The sequence below is a fragment of the Onychostoma macrolepis genome, chromosome 05, assembly GCF_012432095.1.
Source record: "Onychostoma macrolepis isolate SWU-2019 chromosome 05, ASM1243209v1, whole genome shotgun sequence".
Classification (NCBI taxonomy): Eukaryota; Metazoa; Chordata; class Actinopteri; order Cypriniformes; family Cyprinidae; genus Onychostoma; species Onychostoma macrolepis.
The window spans coordinates 33,029,363-33,043,477 of NC_081159.1; the positions used below are offsets into that span (position 1 = coordinate 33,029,363).

The following is a 14,115-nucleotide window of genomic DNA, read 5'->3' on the forward strand; positions in this document are numbered from 1 at the left end:
TCTATTAATGTTTATCCTATTATAATTAATTGAAATTCAATAACTTGCTCCATCTCTGAAATTACTTTTCCTTTCAGACATCACCAAGCCCTCGTTTGTCATATAAAAAAGCTATTATTCACAATCTAATCAGTTCTCAATGAATAAAATCAAGCCTGTCCTACATTAAAAAAATAAATAAAAAATCCACATCACAGGAAGTAAAATGGGTTGAAACACAACCACTAGAGAGAAACAGAAAAGACGAGATAAGGATGAAGAAATGATTAAGAGCAGTGATGCACCAAAATTCATTTTTAACCAAAATACAGAAACTTAAATTAAAGATTTCATTCAGCCGAAATGGAAACCAATAAGTTGTACATAGCAGTAACTTTGTCATAATATAAATGTTTCTACTCGTGATAATATGTCGTGGCCACAAGATGTGAAGTCGTGGCCTCGAGATCCAATGTGGAGGGAATGATATCCATACGAGTTTAATGCCTAAACAAACCTGCGTAACCATAGTTATCTGGGATTATGAGAGATGGATTTATTCATATTTTATTTTGAATTAAGAAATTATTAATTATTACAATAATTATTCATTATTATAGAAATTATTGACACTGCATTATTAAATTATGTTAACCATAGGCCTAGGCTACCAGACTTTTGTGCACGATGTAGACAGCTTTCGAATGAAGTTTATCGTGAATAAATGTTACATAAAGTACATGACATAAAATAGGCCTACAAAAAATTGTTTTTAATAAATTATCCATCCCACAGTCTTGTAAGTCCATTAACCGATCCTATTTTTCCGTAATATCTGCTTATTATTATTATTAGTTATATTTTTATATTCATTACATATTTGATTTATTTTTCTTTCCTTTCATTTCCATCTCTATCCTCTCTGAATAGATTTGTAAATAACAACCTACTGTAAATGCCGACACACAAATAAAGCTTTGATTATGCTATATGACTTACATAATTTTTTACTGGAAGTGCAAAAGGTTTAAAGGTTGAAATGAACATTTTATTTTATTTTGGCTAATTATTAGATTTTAATTATAAATATTATAGTGTTTAATTGAGGAATGAATCATTTGTGTGGTTTCATTTGTAAATGAAAACACAACGCGCTCATTTATTTTCACATACGGGAGTTAATACAACCATAAACTCAAAACTTTATTTGCATAACTGTCAGGTGTTTACAGTATTCGCAAAATAAATGGTAGCATATTAATAATACTAGCATAATTATATAGAACGTTAATTGGGTAAAGCACTAAACAAATTAGCCTAAAAGGGGAAATAAGTAGGGCTGCCCTCAGCTAAAGATTTTTCTGTTTGACTGTCGTTCCTTTTAAGCATTAGTTGCCTAATCGCACGTTTATTATTAAACCATTTAAATAATAATAATAATGAGCCTTTGTCTACATAATTGTCTACATAGCCTAATAAGCGCTCAAGCACACACATAAAGCTCTCCACAGCGCACCGGCAGAAGTAATGATTATGAATGTGTCAGGAAAAACAGTAAGGAGGCTGCATTAACATTTTAATAATTTATTGAGAAACTAGTGTTTTCTGTGTTTCCTGCTTAAGAGATGAAGTTGGCGACACTGACTCATCATCTCCGCAGTAGTGGATGTGCCTGTATGCAGGTTTCATATGGGTTACATAATCTGAGAATATTTGTTCTCAGGGGTTAAAGCAAAAAAAAATTATTTTGATTGAAAATTTTTCCTCGGCCAAACCCCATTCCACAGCCATACCTGTCACACACCCAGTTTAACAGCAGTTTTTTCTTCTTGTAATTAGGAGCGCTTGTCCTCCTAATTTAAAAAAAAATTTAGGAGCACCTTCTAATCAATAATAATAAAAAATTCTGATCAAAAATTTGCCTTCCTAATAAGAGGTGACATTTGACTCAAAGTGATTTACAGGGGGACTTTCTTTTTACCTTCGTAAATGCATTTTTCTCATTAAATTTTATTAAATGTTTGCAGTGCTTCCTCTAGGATTTTTTCCAGCTGTGGTGGCTGGACTATTTCCCATGGAACACGTCCCCTTCCCACCCAAGTATCACGTGCACTCAGAATTTAATTTATTTTAACTAAAAAAGACAAGTAAACAGTAAATAATAAAATAAGAACAAATAAATTAATGACAATCAATAGATCAAACAAAAACAAGATACAAATTAAATTAACAGTACTTTAATTTTTTCAGTTAGGTCTAACTATAATCTATTCAACTGTAAAATAACACTGGATAGTCTTCACTGTATAATGAGAGACAGCAGCAGGTTTATTTAGGCTGCTGTCTCTTTAAGACCTCATGCACCTATCTAATATACTGTTACACAGGGCTCTATGCTTACTTTTCTTTTTAGGAGTGCTTGTCCTCCTAATTTAAAAAATTTAGGTGACATTTGACTCCTTAAAATGACTTACAGGGGTATTTTCTTTTTACCTTTGTAATGGCATCATTTTCATCTATGTCAAATTCAAAATTTATGTTTATAAGCTTTTGAAAATTTCTATTTAAAACAATATAATAAGAAGTTACCAATCATATGAAATTAGTATTATTAAAAAAATGTATTTGTACTACAGAGGTGGCACGGAAGAACACAAAAGTGGCTTGTAGGTACATTTTCAGACGTTTAATGAGGCTCAGAGGTGGTATGAGTGAAATTCAATTCATAAATTCATGTGGAGATTAATGTTTTAAATATAAAATTTTGAATACAGAAATATTAAATTATTTAAATAACTGAAATTATACACTAAAAATTAAACTAAATCCTCCAGCAGGTGGCGGCAAGTCACTGATATCATCACTGCAAATGTATGACCATATGCACGATTACTTCCTGGTTTTAGATAAGCCAGCTCAGTCATTTCCGGTCAACTGTACTTTGCCGTAAGGGGAGCGCCCTTTGCTCGGTTTCTCTATATAATCCATTCACAATTTGGAGAAAAGTTTTGTTTGTCTAAGAGGACCAAACTTCCACATATACCATTTCAGGAATGACAAACGCGAATGTTAAATTTACGCGAGTGAATCCGTTAAATCATGCCGCGAGTCATTGTTATAAATTAACAGTGGCAACGGAATGAATCATCTGACGAGCCGATGTCAAAATAGAGCTGTGCATTAAGTGATTCAGACTAAATTCAGACTAACAAAACTACAGCAGCAAGTCTATGTTGGATAAAACTTAAACAATGTATTTATTAAATTAAATCTTAACATTTCAAAATATTGAATGCATTATTTAGTTGTTATACCAACTTATTTAATTTGTATTTGACTATAGGTATTTAATTAATTCAGCATCATAGGCTGTTGTCTGGCCTTATTTATTTATTAAAAAGACAAGTGACTTTGTGACTTCCTGCATTTGCTACACTTTATACTTCAGAGCGATAAAGTGCAGAAAGTGCATCCTGTTTGCTTTCATTATTTTACAAAAAAGCAATATTTTGTTGTTATTGTGAGCGCACACAAATAAACTTTTGACTCTTTTTGTATTAGGACTCTCTTATCTGTATGAGCAAAAATGAGGGAGTATTTTAAGAGCAGGTGACCGCACCGGTGCCTCCATTGGTCATGCAGTGATTGCACTAATTCAGCTTCCACAATCCGTACAGACACTTGAATAGCGCACATTTTCTGGGTTAAGCAGGTATGTAAAGTTGCCTCTACTAAAATATTTCAGATGATAAGCCATATTTGAGGTTGATGGAATGATAGGTGAGCGTTGGGATGTCCTGCCCGATGTACTGTATTACCACAAAGACCAGCCATTAATGATCTGTCCATCACGGATTGCATGACTTCGCATGTCGATTTTTTTTTTTTTAAATCTGCGACTAAGCGACTAATAAAATTTTGGTCAACCAAGCCTCTTCTCATCAACTAACAGTTAGTCGCTTATTAGGGGGCAGCCCTAGAAATAAGCATATAGAACAATAAATATAAAAATATAGCCCTAACCAGTTAATATTATTATTATTATTATTATTACTATTATTATAAGAATATTATAATATTATTATATTAGTTATATCATAATAATAATAATAATAATATACAAATAGGCTATTAAATAAGACGACACGGTCAGTCAAAGGATTTACAAGACTGTGGGATGGATAAAAATGTTTTATCCATCACTGATAATCCCAGGTTGCTATGGTCATAGGTTTGTTTAGGCATTAAACACATGGCCACGAGAAAAATATGTTGTTCCTTCAACCTAAGAAGTCGTGGCTATGAGAAATGGAAGTAGACTCGTTCCCTCAACATTGGATCTTGAGGATCTTGGATATCTACGACATAAGGATGTTGTTACCTGGACAAAATGATCTCGTGGCCACGACAAATCACATTCCCACAAGTTAATATGCCGTGGCTAAGACAAAACTAAATGAACCAAACATTTGGGCCCTGTTTTGTTCGAAACTGAAAATCCATTTTCAGTCAACACACTTTCTACATCACTACAATAATTACAACAACATTAAACACAGAGGTGTGAGGAATAAAAACAGCTGAAAAGCAAAAAGAAAGCAGATGGAATGAAGAGAGAACCTTGAAGAAAGGATGAGACTTAATCTCCTCGGCTCCTCTGGGACCAGAGCCCAGTCTTTTATGAGGGTCCTTCACCAGTAACTTTCGCAGGAGATCCTGAGCCAAGGGGCCAATGATCGAGGGGAGTGGAGGCTCACAGCGCAGGATGCGCCTGTCAGAGACAGAAAGTTCACTTAATTCTAGGAAATAACTTATCTGATGCAGTCATAACAACAGTTGTTATCACTGAAAGTTTAAACACTGTGGGAGTTCACTATGAATCTGGCCCAGAGTATGTGAGTGGAGTGGAGCGGCAACAATTTCCCCTCCATGCTCCGAGCATTTAATAATCACTCCGCTCCAGGTTCACCATTTCCCGCTCCACTCCGCACTCACTGATATCAGAAACACCGCTCCGCATCTCAAGTATTTCAGTACGTTTGAAATATCACAGTTCTGTTCATAGAGTATATTAAAAGAAAAAATTAAATTACAGGAGAGTTACAAGTGGCTTATTGGAGCACAAGTGTGCAAACTTTTTCCTACCACATGCCAAGTTAATAACATGGTTGTCAGCATTAAAAGGTATAATTTGTGCTTTTTGCAGTGCACGATTTGTTTTGTGATTAAAATAACAGTACGTTTTCGTCAGTTATTTTACCTGCGGATCGATGCATTTCTTAGATTTCTTCTCATTCAAAATCAGACAGCTTACAGATGAAGTAGCACTGTAAGATTACATTTGTTTGAATGCATTATTGAGAAAGCGATTGCGCGTGAATGTGTTGTATCAGTTTAAATCATGCTCTCACCCGAAAATATTCAGTATCTAGAAGGAACAAACAAATTCCTTGAGAACTATAACTTCCCACTCATGTCCACTGCTCATAACCTTCACATTCTTTCTGATTTGAGTGATCCTTCTCTATCAAGCTAGCTAAATATGTTTACCATGTGAATTCTTGCTAAATATGCAGTTATATTACGGGCCGTTGGCATGAATTGTACTCGTGATTGAGCGGTAGTGGAGCGTTCTTGGAGCGAGTGAAATCCACGACGCTCCGACTTTTAAAAAATTTGTTCCTCCCTCAATTCAAAATTACACCGCTCCACTCCACGCTCCGCTCACATACTCTGATCTGAACGTGTGGAGAAAATCATTACAGTCATGGAGGTTTGCCCATGTGCAGACGAGACTCACTTGGACACCTCACTCTGGGAATTTCTTTCTCCCTCCAGAGTGAACGGAGACGCTCCCGTCAACAGCTCAAACATAAGAATCCCCAAACTCCACCAGTCCACTGCCTACAGACAGGAAGGAACGAATTATAACCACTATCATACATGTCATGCTTTATCACTCATTAATCAGAATTTGGTGAATCTCAAAATCCTGTCAACAGACCTATTCAGACAGTAATTGTTTCTCATGGGGGCGTATGGTAATTTCAACATTTACAATGGCCAGACGGTGTTTATATTGCCATTCAAATCCAAAATGTTGGTGTTTGTCTTCCACCACCAGCATAAAAATTCCCAGTCAAATTACCTGCTGGTTTTGACTCAATCTAAAATCTGTTTTATAAATCCTTTTTGCCACTATGGTAACTAATGTGCTTTGTGATAATACGCATGCGATTTAAATACAGATTCTTTTATTACTGAAATACTGAAAACTTAATGAGAATAATATTACATCACTGCTCCACGACAGTGAGTGGGAGCTGTTAAAAATAAAATGAAAAAAAGAGAACAAGCTTTTGAAAAGGGCCATCATTATAGGGTGCATTATAGTTTTAAAATATTAATTATATAAATTTATATAATGTAGGCTTGGACAACTAATCATTTTACAAGTCAAACAGATAGCCATGTCCAACATGTACCTTCTAAGAATTTGAATTAACTTATTTCCGGTAATTTGCACTTTTTTTTAAATGACAACCATCATTTTGAGAAAAAAAATGCAAGACACAAAACCAACCTAAACTATTAAACTATACCGCTAATTTTCATATTTTTTTTAAAAGGATATTTCAATAATCAAATCATAAACAGGATATTATTTTCTATTATAAACTTAAATAAGTTTGCTCCTCCAACATGAATAACATGTCATCTGAATGTTTTAATCACTGAGGTGTGTCACGGCATTACATTTATTGATTAAAAGTTACAGGTGCCATGCTAATTTATTTCTACAAACACCCTCATGGGAAACGATTAACACCCAAATAGGATTAAAAACATGCCTGGGTCATATTTTTGATGAAAATCAAATGTATGTATATTTTGCAATATGATAAAAAATTTCTAATTACTGTAATGCAATAAAAAAAAGCCATCACTCTAAGGTAAAAAACTGTGGGGAAAAAAAAATTATGCAACCGATCACAGCTTCACATGTATGAAAGTAAAATATGCGTAGGTAAGACATTAAGACATTTGTAGGTAATTACAATAATGAGAATCATGTTTGTAAATAATGATAAATACAAACTCAAAAAAAGATGAATACATTATAGATATTTTAATATGACACAAAAAATTATTTTGTGAGATTTGACAACTAATTTTCTCTCCTCTCACCTTGCCATGGCCAGCTTTCCCTCTGATAATCTCTGGTGCCATGTACTCTATAGTGCCACAGAATGAGTAAGTCCTCTCTTTCTACGCGTGAACAAAACATAGCAGCATGAGAACTGCACTCTGGATTACAACATGGATACAATGGAAAAAATATAGAAATCCAAACTACAGTTATTATTCGTTAGTTTTTATTTTCTCACCTCCTCTTCTAGAAACTCCTTACTCAGCCCAAAGTCTGTCAGAACCACATGACCATCGCTGTCTAATAAGATGTTCTCCAGCTTAATGTCCCGGTACACAATGCCAAGCTGAAAACACAAGATCAAATAAAATACAGTAAAACTGATAATATTTATATCTTAATTTAAACCATAAATCTCATCATGATCTCTTTTTATAGATTCAGCAGCTTGAACCTAACCGTTAAACTCAGTTTAGTAAAAAAAATTACTATAAAGTTTGGATAATAAAATATTATTGATAATTCTAAAATTACATTTCTCCCAAACTGTAATTATAAATGAGTTATTTTCCTGCTTGCATTTAATTTACAAATAATTTAGGCATAAAAATATTAAATTAAATCATTTTAAAATTGTACGGTTTTCAGCATATTTCATTAATTGTATAAGTGAATTTAAATCCACTAACTTACATATGCATAAGCGTGTAAGTGCTTATCAATGAAAGTGTTGGCAGCAGATACTCCAGTAGATGTTAGTACCTTGTGCAGATGCTCCAGGGCCAGGATAATTTCTCCCACGTAGATCCTCACCTCATCCTCTGAGAAATGATCTCTCTGATACAGGTGAGTAAACATCTCTCCTCCACTCACATAGTCTTCCGAAACAAACACACACTCACAACATTTTCCAAAAACACCAATTTACTAAAAGTCAAATAGCTAGAGCTAAATAACTACAGGTGGGTGGCATGACCAGTTTCTTTTCATCATGGTGTATAAGACAGTTTACATCACAGTAATGGTAAATACCACAACTTAGTTCATTTCGATAAACTCAAAAAACATATTTTACCCAATTATATAGTAATGCCATAGGCATTACCATTTGATATATTTTTCTTTTTATTTGGAACAGACTCATTTTATATGATTCATAACAAATGAATTATAAGTCTTGCAGCTTGTTATTTTAGTATCATTTATATACTATTACGTTTATTAATATTTCGAATTTTTGAATATTTACGCTTCTATTTTTATATTTTCTTGGAAGAGCCAGGACAATTTTTTTATCCCGATTGGATTCGTCTGAAAGAAGAAAGTCATATACACCTAGGATGCCTTGAGGGCGAGTAAATAACCAGCTAATTTTCATTTTTGGGTAAACTAACCCTTTAATAAATATAAATAAATATGTCTGCTTGAAAGAATGAAGTTGTATGCAAGTTGTTATAAAGAATGCATATTATATAACCATTTTTATTTCATTGAAAAGAGGACCATATTCTTGTTTGTTTATGAGAAGTGGTTTTATTTAAAGGTGCCATAGAATGCATTGATACAATATTTTAAATTGTTCTCTGATATCTACATAGAAGGTATGTGGCATAGGTAAGGGCAAAAATTCTCCAGAACGGTTTTACATGTGCATTTACAACCCTAGGATTTCCCCCCAGAATGAAATGGTCTGTTATTGGCTTATTTGGAAGGGTCATGAATAGCAATGTTGAGCTCTGCTCTGATTGGCTGTTTCACAGTGCGGCTCAATGTTGAGCTCTGCTCTGATTGGCTGTTTCACAGTGCAGCTCATTTAAGTAGCTCACAGGAAAGAAAAACATGGAAAATACATATTTCATTTTTTTATACTCCATATAAAATGCGGGCATCAGGGAGCCGCTGATTATTATTATTATTATGCTGGGCACGGAAACTGCTTTCAAATGCACGATCGCTTTTTACTTTCACTTTCGAGATTCACTATCACACGTGCTCTGTTTATACTATGGAGCGGCAGTACTTACCACACATTTTACAAGATCAGATGCTTGTCAGTGGTGCTCAGGATCTGTAAATCATTCACCATCATCCTCAGTCATCTCTCCTTACTCTGTTTATGTGGTGAAATCTTATGCACTGCAATGTAACAGGCTACAGCTAGCAAGGGAGCTGACCATGTCCCTTTAGTGGCTCGCGTTATTTTATTAGAACGCGTTATTTGCTTTCCGTGCCTTTCTGAATACAGACACCAACCCATCCCTACACTTCACATCCCCTGCACAGGCTGGAACATAACATTTATTTCCATGATCTGCCATTTTCGCTGTTGTCCTCACTTGTTTCTTCACAATACCTGCAGAACTTCTGATAGTTCTGCTGGCGGCTGGCCTAGAACATGGGTGGGTATATGCAAATGGTGGGGGCGTAACTATTAGTGATCCCGACTGTTACGTCACAGTCAGTGTTATGTTCTGATTCGCCTATTTTTCAGTGGTCTTTTTTATTCACGAGATTTACATAAGGAGGAGGAAACAATGTTTGAAGCGCACGGTATGTCATTTCCATGTACAGAACTTTTATTATTCAACTATGCCAAAGTAAATACAGTTTTCCATTCTATGGCACCTTTAATTTTGAGACAAAGACATGTTATGTGTCACAGGAATTAAATGTGTGTCTGTATTGCATATTCAAACCTTAATATCATTCATATTAATGGGTTAATAGATGTTTTCTCAGAGAACATATGAGTTTGGAAATTTTAGAGAAATGCTTAATAAATGCATTACGCTGTAACTAAACCCATTCGATTTTAATCAACTAAATCTACTGTAAATTTAGTCGACTACAGTCTTATGATATTTAGTTGACTAAAACTAGACTAAGACTACAACAGTTCAGATGACTAAAATATGGCTAGAACTAAATGGCATTTTAGTCCAAAGACTATGACTAAAACTAAATTAAAATTTGTTGTCAAAATTAACACTGCTGCTGGATGACACATGTAATTGAACCACCCAGCCCTACTTGAAACACAACTATGCTACAAATACCATCCATAAAACAGCATGCACAAGTGAATCAGGATGAAATCTGTATCATGTGCTGCTTACCTAGTATGAGATGCAGTTTGGTTTGCGTCTGAAAGGCGTAATGGAGGGTGACCAGAAAGGGTGACTGGCGGATGTGTTCCAGTACCTGCCGCTCTGTTCTAGTGTGCTCAGCAGTCTTTGCCTTCTGAACAATGGCTGCTTTCTTCAGAACCTACAGGGAAAGAAATGGAAAAGATACAAAATTGAAAAAAAAAACTGTTCTTGTCACTTTTGTTTAGATTTTTTCAGCCCAATAGTAGATATTGAAGATTTCTATTTGAAGAACCACAGCACAGTGTCAAATTGTGTTTTAAAAAGTGCTCAGTTCTTCATATTAAGCATACACCTTTAACACTAGAACCGCCAGAGGTTGCTGTATACCTAAAAGCGCCAGCGGGTAAATTTTACCCACACACATGGCAACTGTTTTTATTTGGCTAAAGAACATATTATTTCACTGTATTATGCCACTGTCTTCACAAAGAAGTGTCTAGAGTCATGAAATGATTATGTCTAGTTGTCAACTATATTTTTACCTGTTGTTTTACGTTCAAGACTTTTTAATGCAGCCTACACTAATCCAGTGGTCAGTAAGCTAAAAAAAAAAAAAAAAACCTCCACTGACAACGAAAAGTAGAAGGTAGTAAATATTTGGGTGGTGTAATATTATAATACAATGTCATTAATCAATATATTAGGATAACCCATGTTATTTAAATTACAAAAATAGTCAATAGAGAATAATGAGCAATAATAATTCATTTATTTATGAAAGACTTTATTTATGAAACTGATAACCGCTAAATCTGTGAGTGAAAGGCATTGCCTAGAAATGTACAATGTTAAAACATAAGCAGCAAGAAAATGACAGCGTGAAAATACATGCATTATATAGCGGTTAAATTTGCCCCGTGTGGCGCTTATAGGTATAAATGCTCAGTTTTTTGATCTGGTTTTATCTAAATAATTTTTAACAACATTGGATTGTAAATTACATAATTTTAGTATAAGTCAATTACTAGGAGACTTGAACGTTTTGTTGAAAATCTGTGATGTACATTTGAAAAACAGCCACGGGTAAAATTTACCCCATGGTGGTTCTAGTGTTAAGTGCATATTTTTGTTAGTTTTTACTAACTGAAGGACAAGCAAAATTTAAAGTGTGATAACAGACGGTGCAAACCTTCATAGCATAGAGTTTGCCTTTATCGTGGCCGCTGATTTTTCTGACCAGGAACACTTTGCCGTAAGCTGATAAAGAGAGGGAAAAACAGAGATGTAGTTATTTAAAGAGACAACTCAACCAAGGTGCATGAGTAATTTCAATGCTTAAACCAATTAAACAATGTTTTAAACACCCCAAAGAGCCACACATTATGCAAATCAGCATATGAACATCTTAATTGCAATTGCATAATATGCTTATTATACTGGAGAAGAAAATGTATTATGAACTACAAAAGTATACAGTTATTACTTAAATGATTCTTGTAATTTATACGTTGTTAATAAGCCAACATTAAACATGCACAAGCTGTTTGGGCGTACACTAGGTCCGATTAGGGGTCTGGTGTCTCTAGCAGTCTAGCTGATTATTACCCTGAAAGACTGAAAAGAAGTGTACAGTCTATTTTTCAGAGAGCTTGTGGATTGTAATCTCATAAGGTGTACTTGTTTACCTCTAAACATCAATGTCAAACAACAGGAAAAATGTGCTAGAGCTACTACTTGCTTTCATAATCATGCAAGTATAAACATCGCCAATGACCTTTACGGGATGGATAAACAAGTAAAGACAAACTGTAGCATGCAACAGAAATACTTTTGTAAGTTCAGCGCAGTGCTCTCACCTCCAGTGCCAAGCACTTTGAGAAGTTCAAAGTTCTCCATGCCAACTTTCTCAGTGTATCCGGTGAGGTTTGCTGAGAAGGGACAAACAGTGAATGTACACAACAAATCACACTCACGGCCATTTAAATCCACACACACATATTAGTACACTACTACATCAAATACATTTGATATAGTACACAGTACATGCAGATGCAATGATATAGATATTTGGGCAATACCAAATATATATTTTCCAGTTCCATCTAACATTAGAGATATCAGAAAAGAAACGATGTAATATTTAGAAACCTAGCACAGAAAAAGAAAATGGTTTAAAACTGGAAAAATAATCTGACTGATACTGATAAAATGATATATGATGTCACTCGCAGCTAAATAACCAGTTTTGTTTTACGCAATCTGATAAAGTTTCTCAAAAGAAAACACAGACAGAAAATGTAACAAAAGCACCACATTATTGCAATAGTAATAGGAAAATGGTAATTATACCATACCAAGATATTTGATGCCATACCAATTCTTTTTTAAATAACAACAGTTCTTTAGGGTAAAAAGAGTCAGATTTGAGAAATATTACACTCACAACACACCATTACACTACATAATTTTGACCATACAATGATTCTTTGGAAATGCACATAAACACAATGATAAAACAATGTTTAAACACTAGCATTATTTGAAGTACCTTTAAATTCTATTTAAATATCATGGTATAATGATCAAATGTAATAAGCTAATAAATTAATTAATTAAAATAATGTAAATAATCTCAGAATTAAATGCCATGATACACATCAAAATACCTTGGCATGAGCATCACCGAGATACAGTACAACCACTTTTGTAAAGAAATCAAAACACACCAGGTGAAATCTTTCAGTCACCTACCATTAGTGATCTCGTGTTTAACAGTGCAAACTTTACGGCGGGTTTCTTGGTCGGAGTCCTCGCCACTACCACTACTTTCCCCTGACATGATGTTTCTGATTTCTAGACTACTTGATCAGTAACGTAAAGTGATTTTGACAGCCTGCTTTTCCAATGCGTAAACATCTATATTATCTACGGCAAATGTCGACACACGGATTTCTTTTATAAAGCGAAATTGTGCACGTTATGACAGGGAGAATGACATGTTTTTGTTTTTGTTATTCTCTCAGCTCACAAATCCCTTTGACATCCTGCTGTGAACACTAATCTTCGCGCACGACCTAGATATTAATCTCCACTTTAGATAGGCGCGCGCACAGCCATATAACGTTACTTTATTACCTTTCAAAACAAGGCGACGATATACGGTATTTTAACACTTGAATTACAGCTAATTGATTATAAAGTGGGCCATAAATGGCTGTTATTTCCGTATTTCCAACTTCGACACAACTGTCGTGAGGTCGTCCGCAACTGCAGTGAAGATCGCAGTCCATCAAGTGCGACTGTTCACATTTGCGCTTATCTCGTTACCGCTGTATTGCCAAAAAACACACTTCAAATAAAGCGGTATTAGCTCTGCTAACGAGCTATACACTGATAGCGTACGTGCTAACTATCAACCATGACAGATCACGTTAAAAATGTCCCTAGCAGCGGATTCACTAAAGCTGAACGGGCGTATTTTAGTCCTTTGCTCCTTCCTTCCGGGTGTAACGTTAGTTATGCCTGACTCGCGATAAAACATGCGTTTGTTTTGGAAAGGAAATGAAATGAATTGAACGATTAATGCCTGGAAGAAAGTGTAGTAAGGATCATTTCAGCTACGGAAGCCGAAGTAACTTAGTGCTGTTCGAACCGCGAACCAATCGTTGTTTTGAACTGGTTCTTTTGGTTGATTTGAGAGAATCGATTCGCTTTTTAAAGCACTCGAATTGCGGACATGGTTGTGTTCATTTTGTTTAAAAATGTGTGAGGTGAGGTTGGAAACGTAAAAAGCCATCGGCTGTATATGGATATATTTACTTCGTTATAAACCATGACGTAAATAAATATCCTTATTAAGTTATGCCGTGAACGAATTGATGATTCGTTTTATGAATT

At 34.7% G+C, this 14,115-nt stretch overlaps 1 protein-coding gene across 1 annotated transcript in view; it reads right to left on the bottom strand.

The window, feature by feature from the left end:
- rps6ka4 (ribosomal protein S6 kinase, polypeptide 4) overlaps window positions 1-13,880 on the bottom strand; it is a 28,738-nt gene extending 14,858 nt beyond the window's left edge. Inside the window, exons 1-9 of the mRNA XM_058775969.1 lie at window positions 12,970-13,880; window positions 12,075-12,146; window positions 11,408-11,475; window positions 10,246-10,396; window positions 7,892-8,007; window positions 7,368-7,475; window positions 7,168-7,248; window positions 5,780-5,883; window positions 4,600-4,750 (exon numbers count right to left, since the gene is read on the bottom strand). Coding sequence (XP_058631952.1) covers window positions 4,600-4,750; window positions 5,780-5,883; window positions 7,168-7,248; window positions 7,368-7,475; window positions 7,892-8,007; window positions 10,246-10,396; window positions 11,408-11,475; window positions 12,075-12,146; window positions 12,970-13,057 — 939 coding nt within the window. The 5' untranslated portion in view covers window positions 13,058-13,880. The remainder of the gene's footprint in view (window positions 1-4,599; window positions 4,751-5,779; window positions 5,884-7,167; window positions 7,249-7,367; window positions 7,476-7,891; window positions 8,008-10,245; window positions 10,397-11,407; window positions 11,476-12,074; window positions 12,147-12,969) is intronic.
- Window positions 13,881-14,115: the final 235 nt, after the last annotated feature.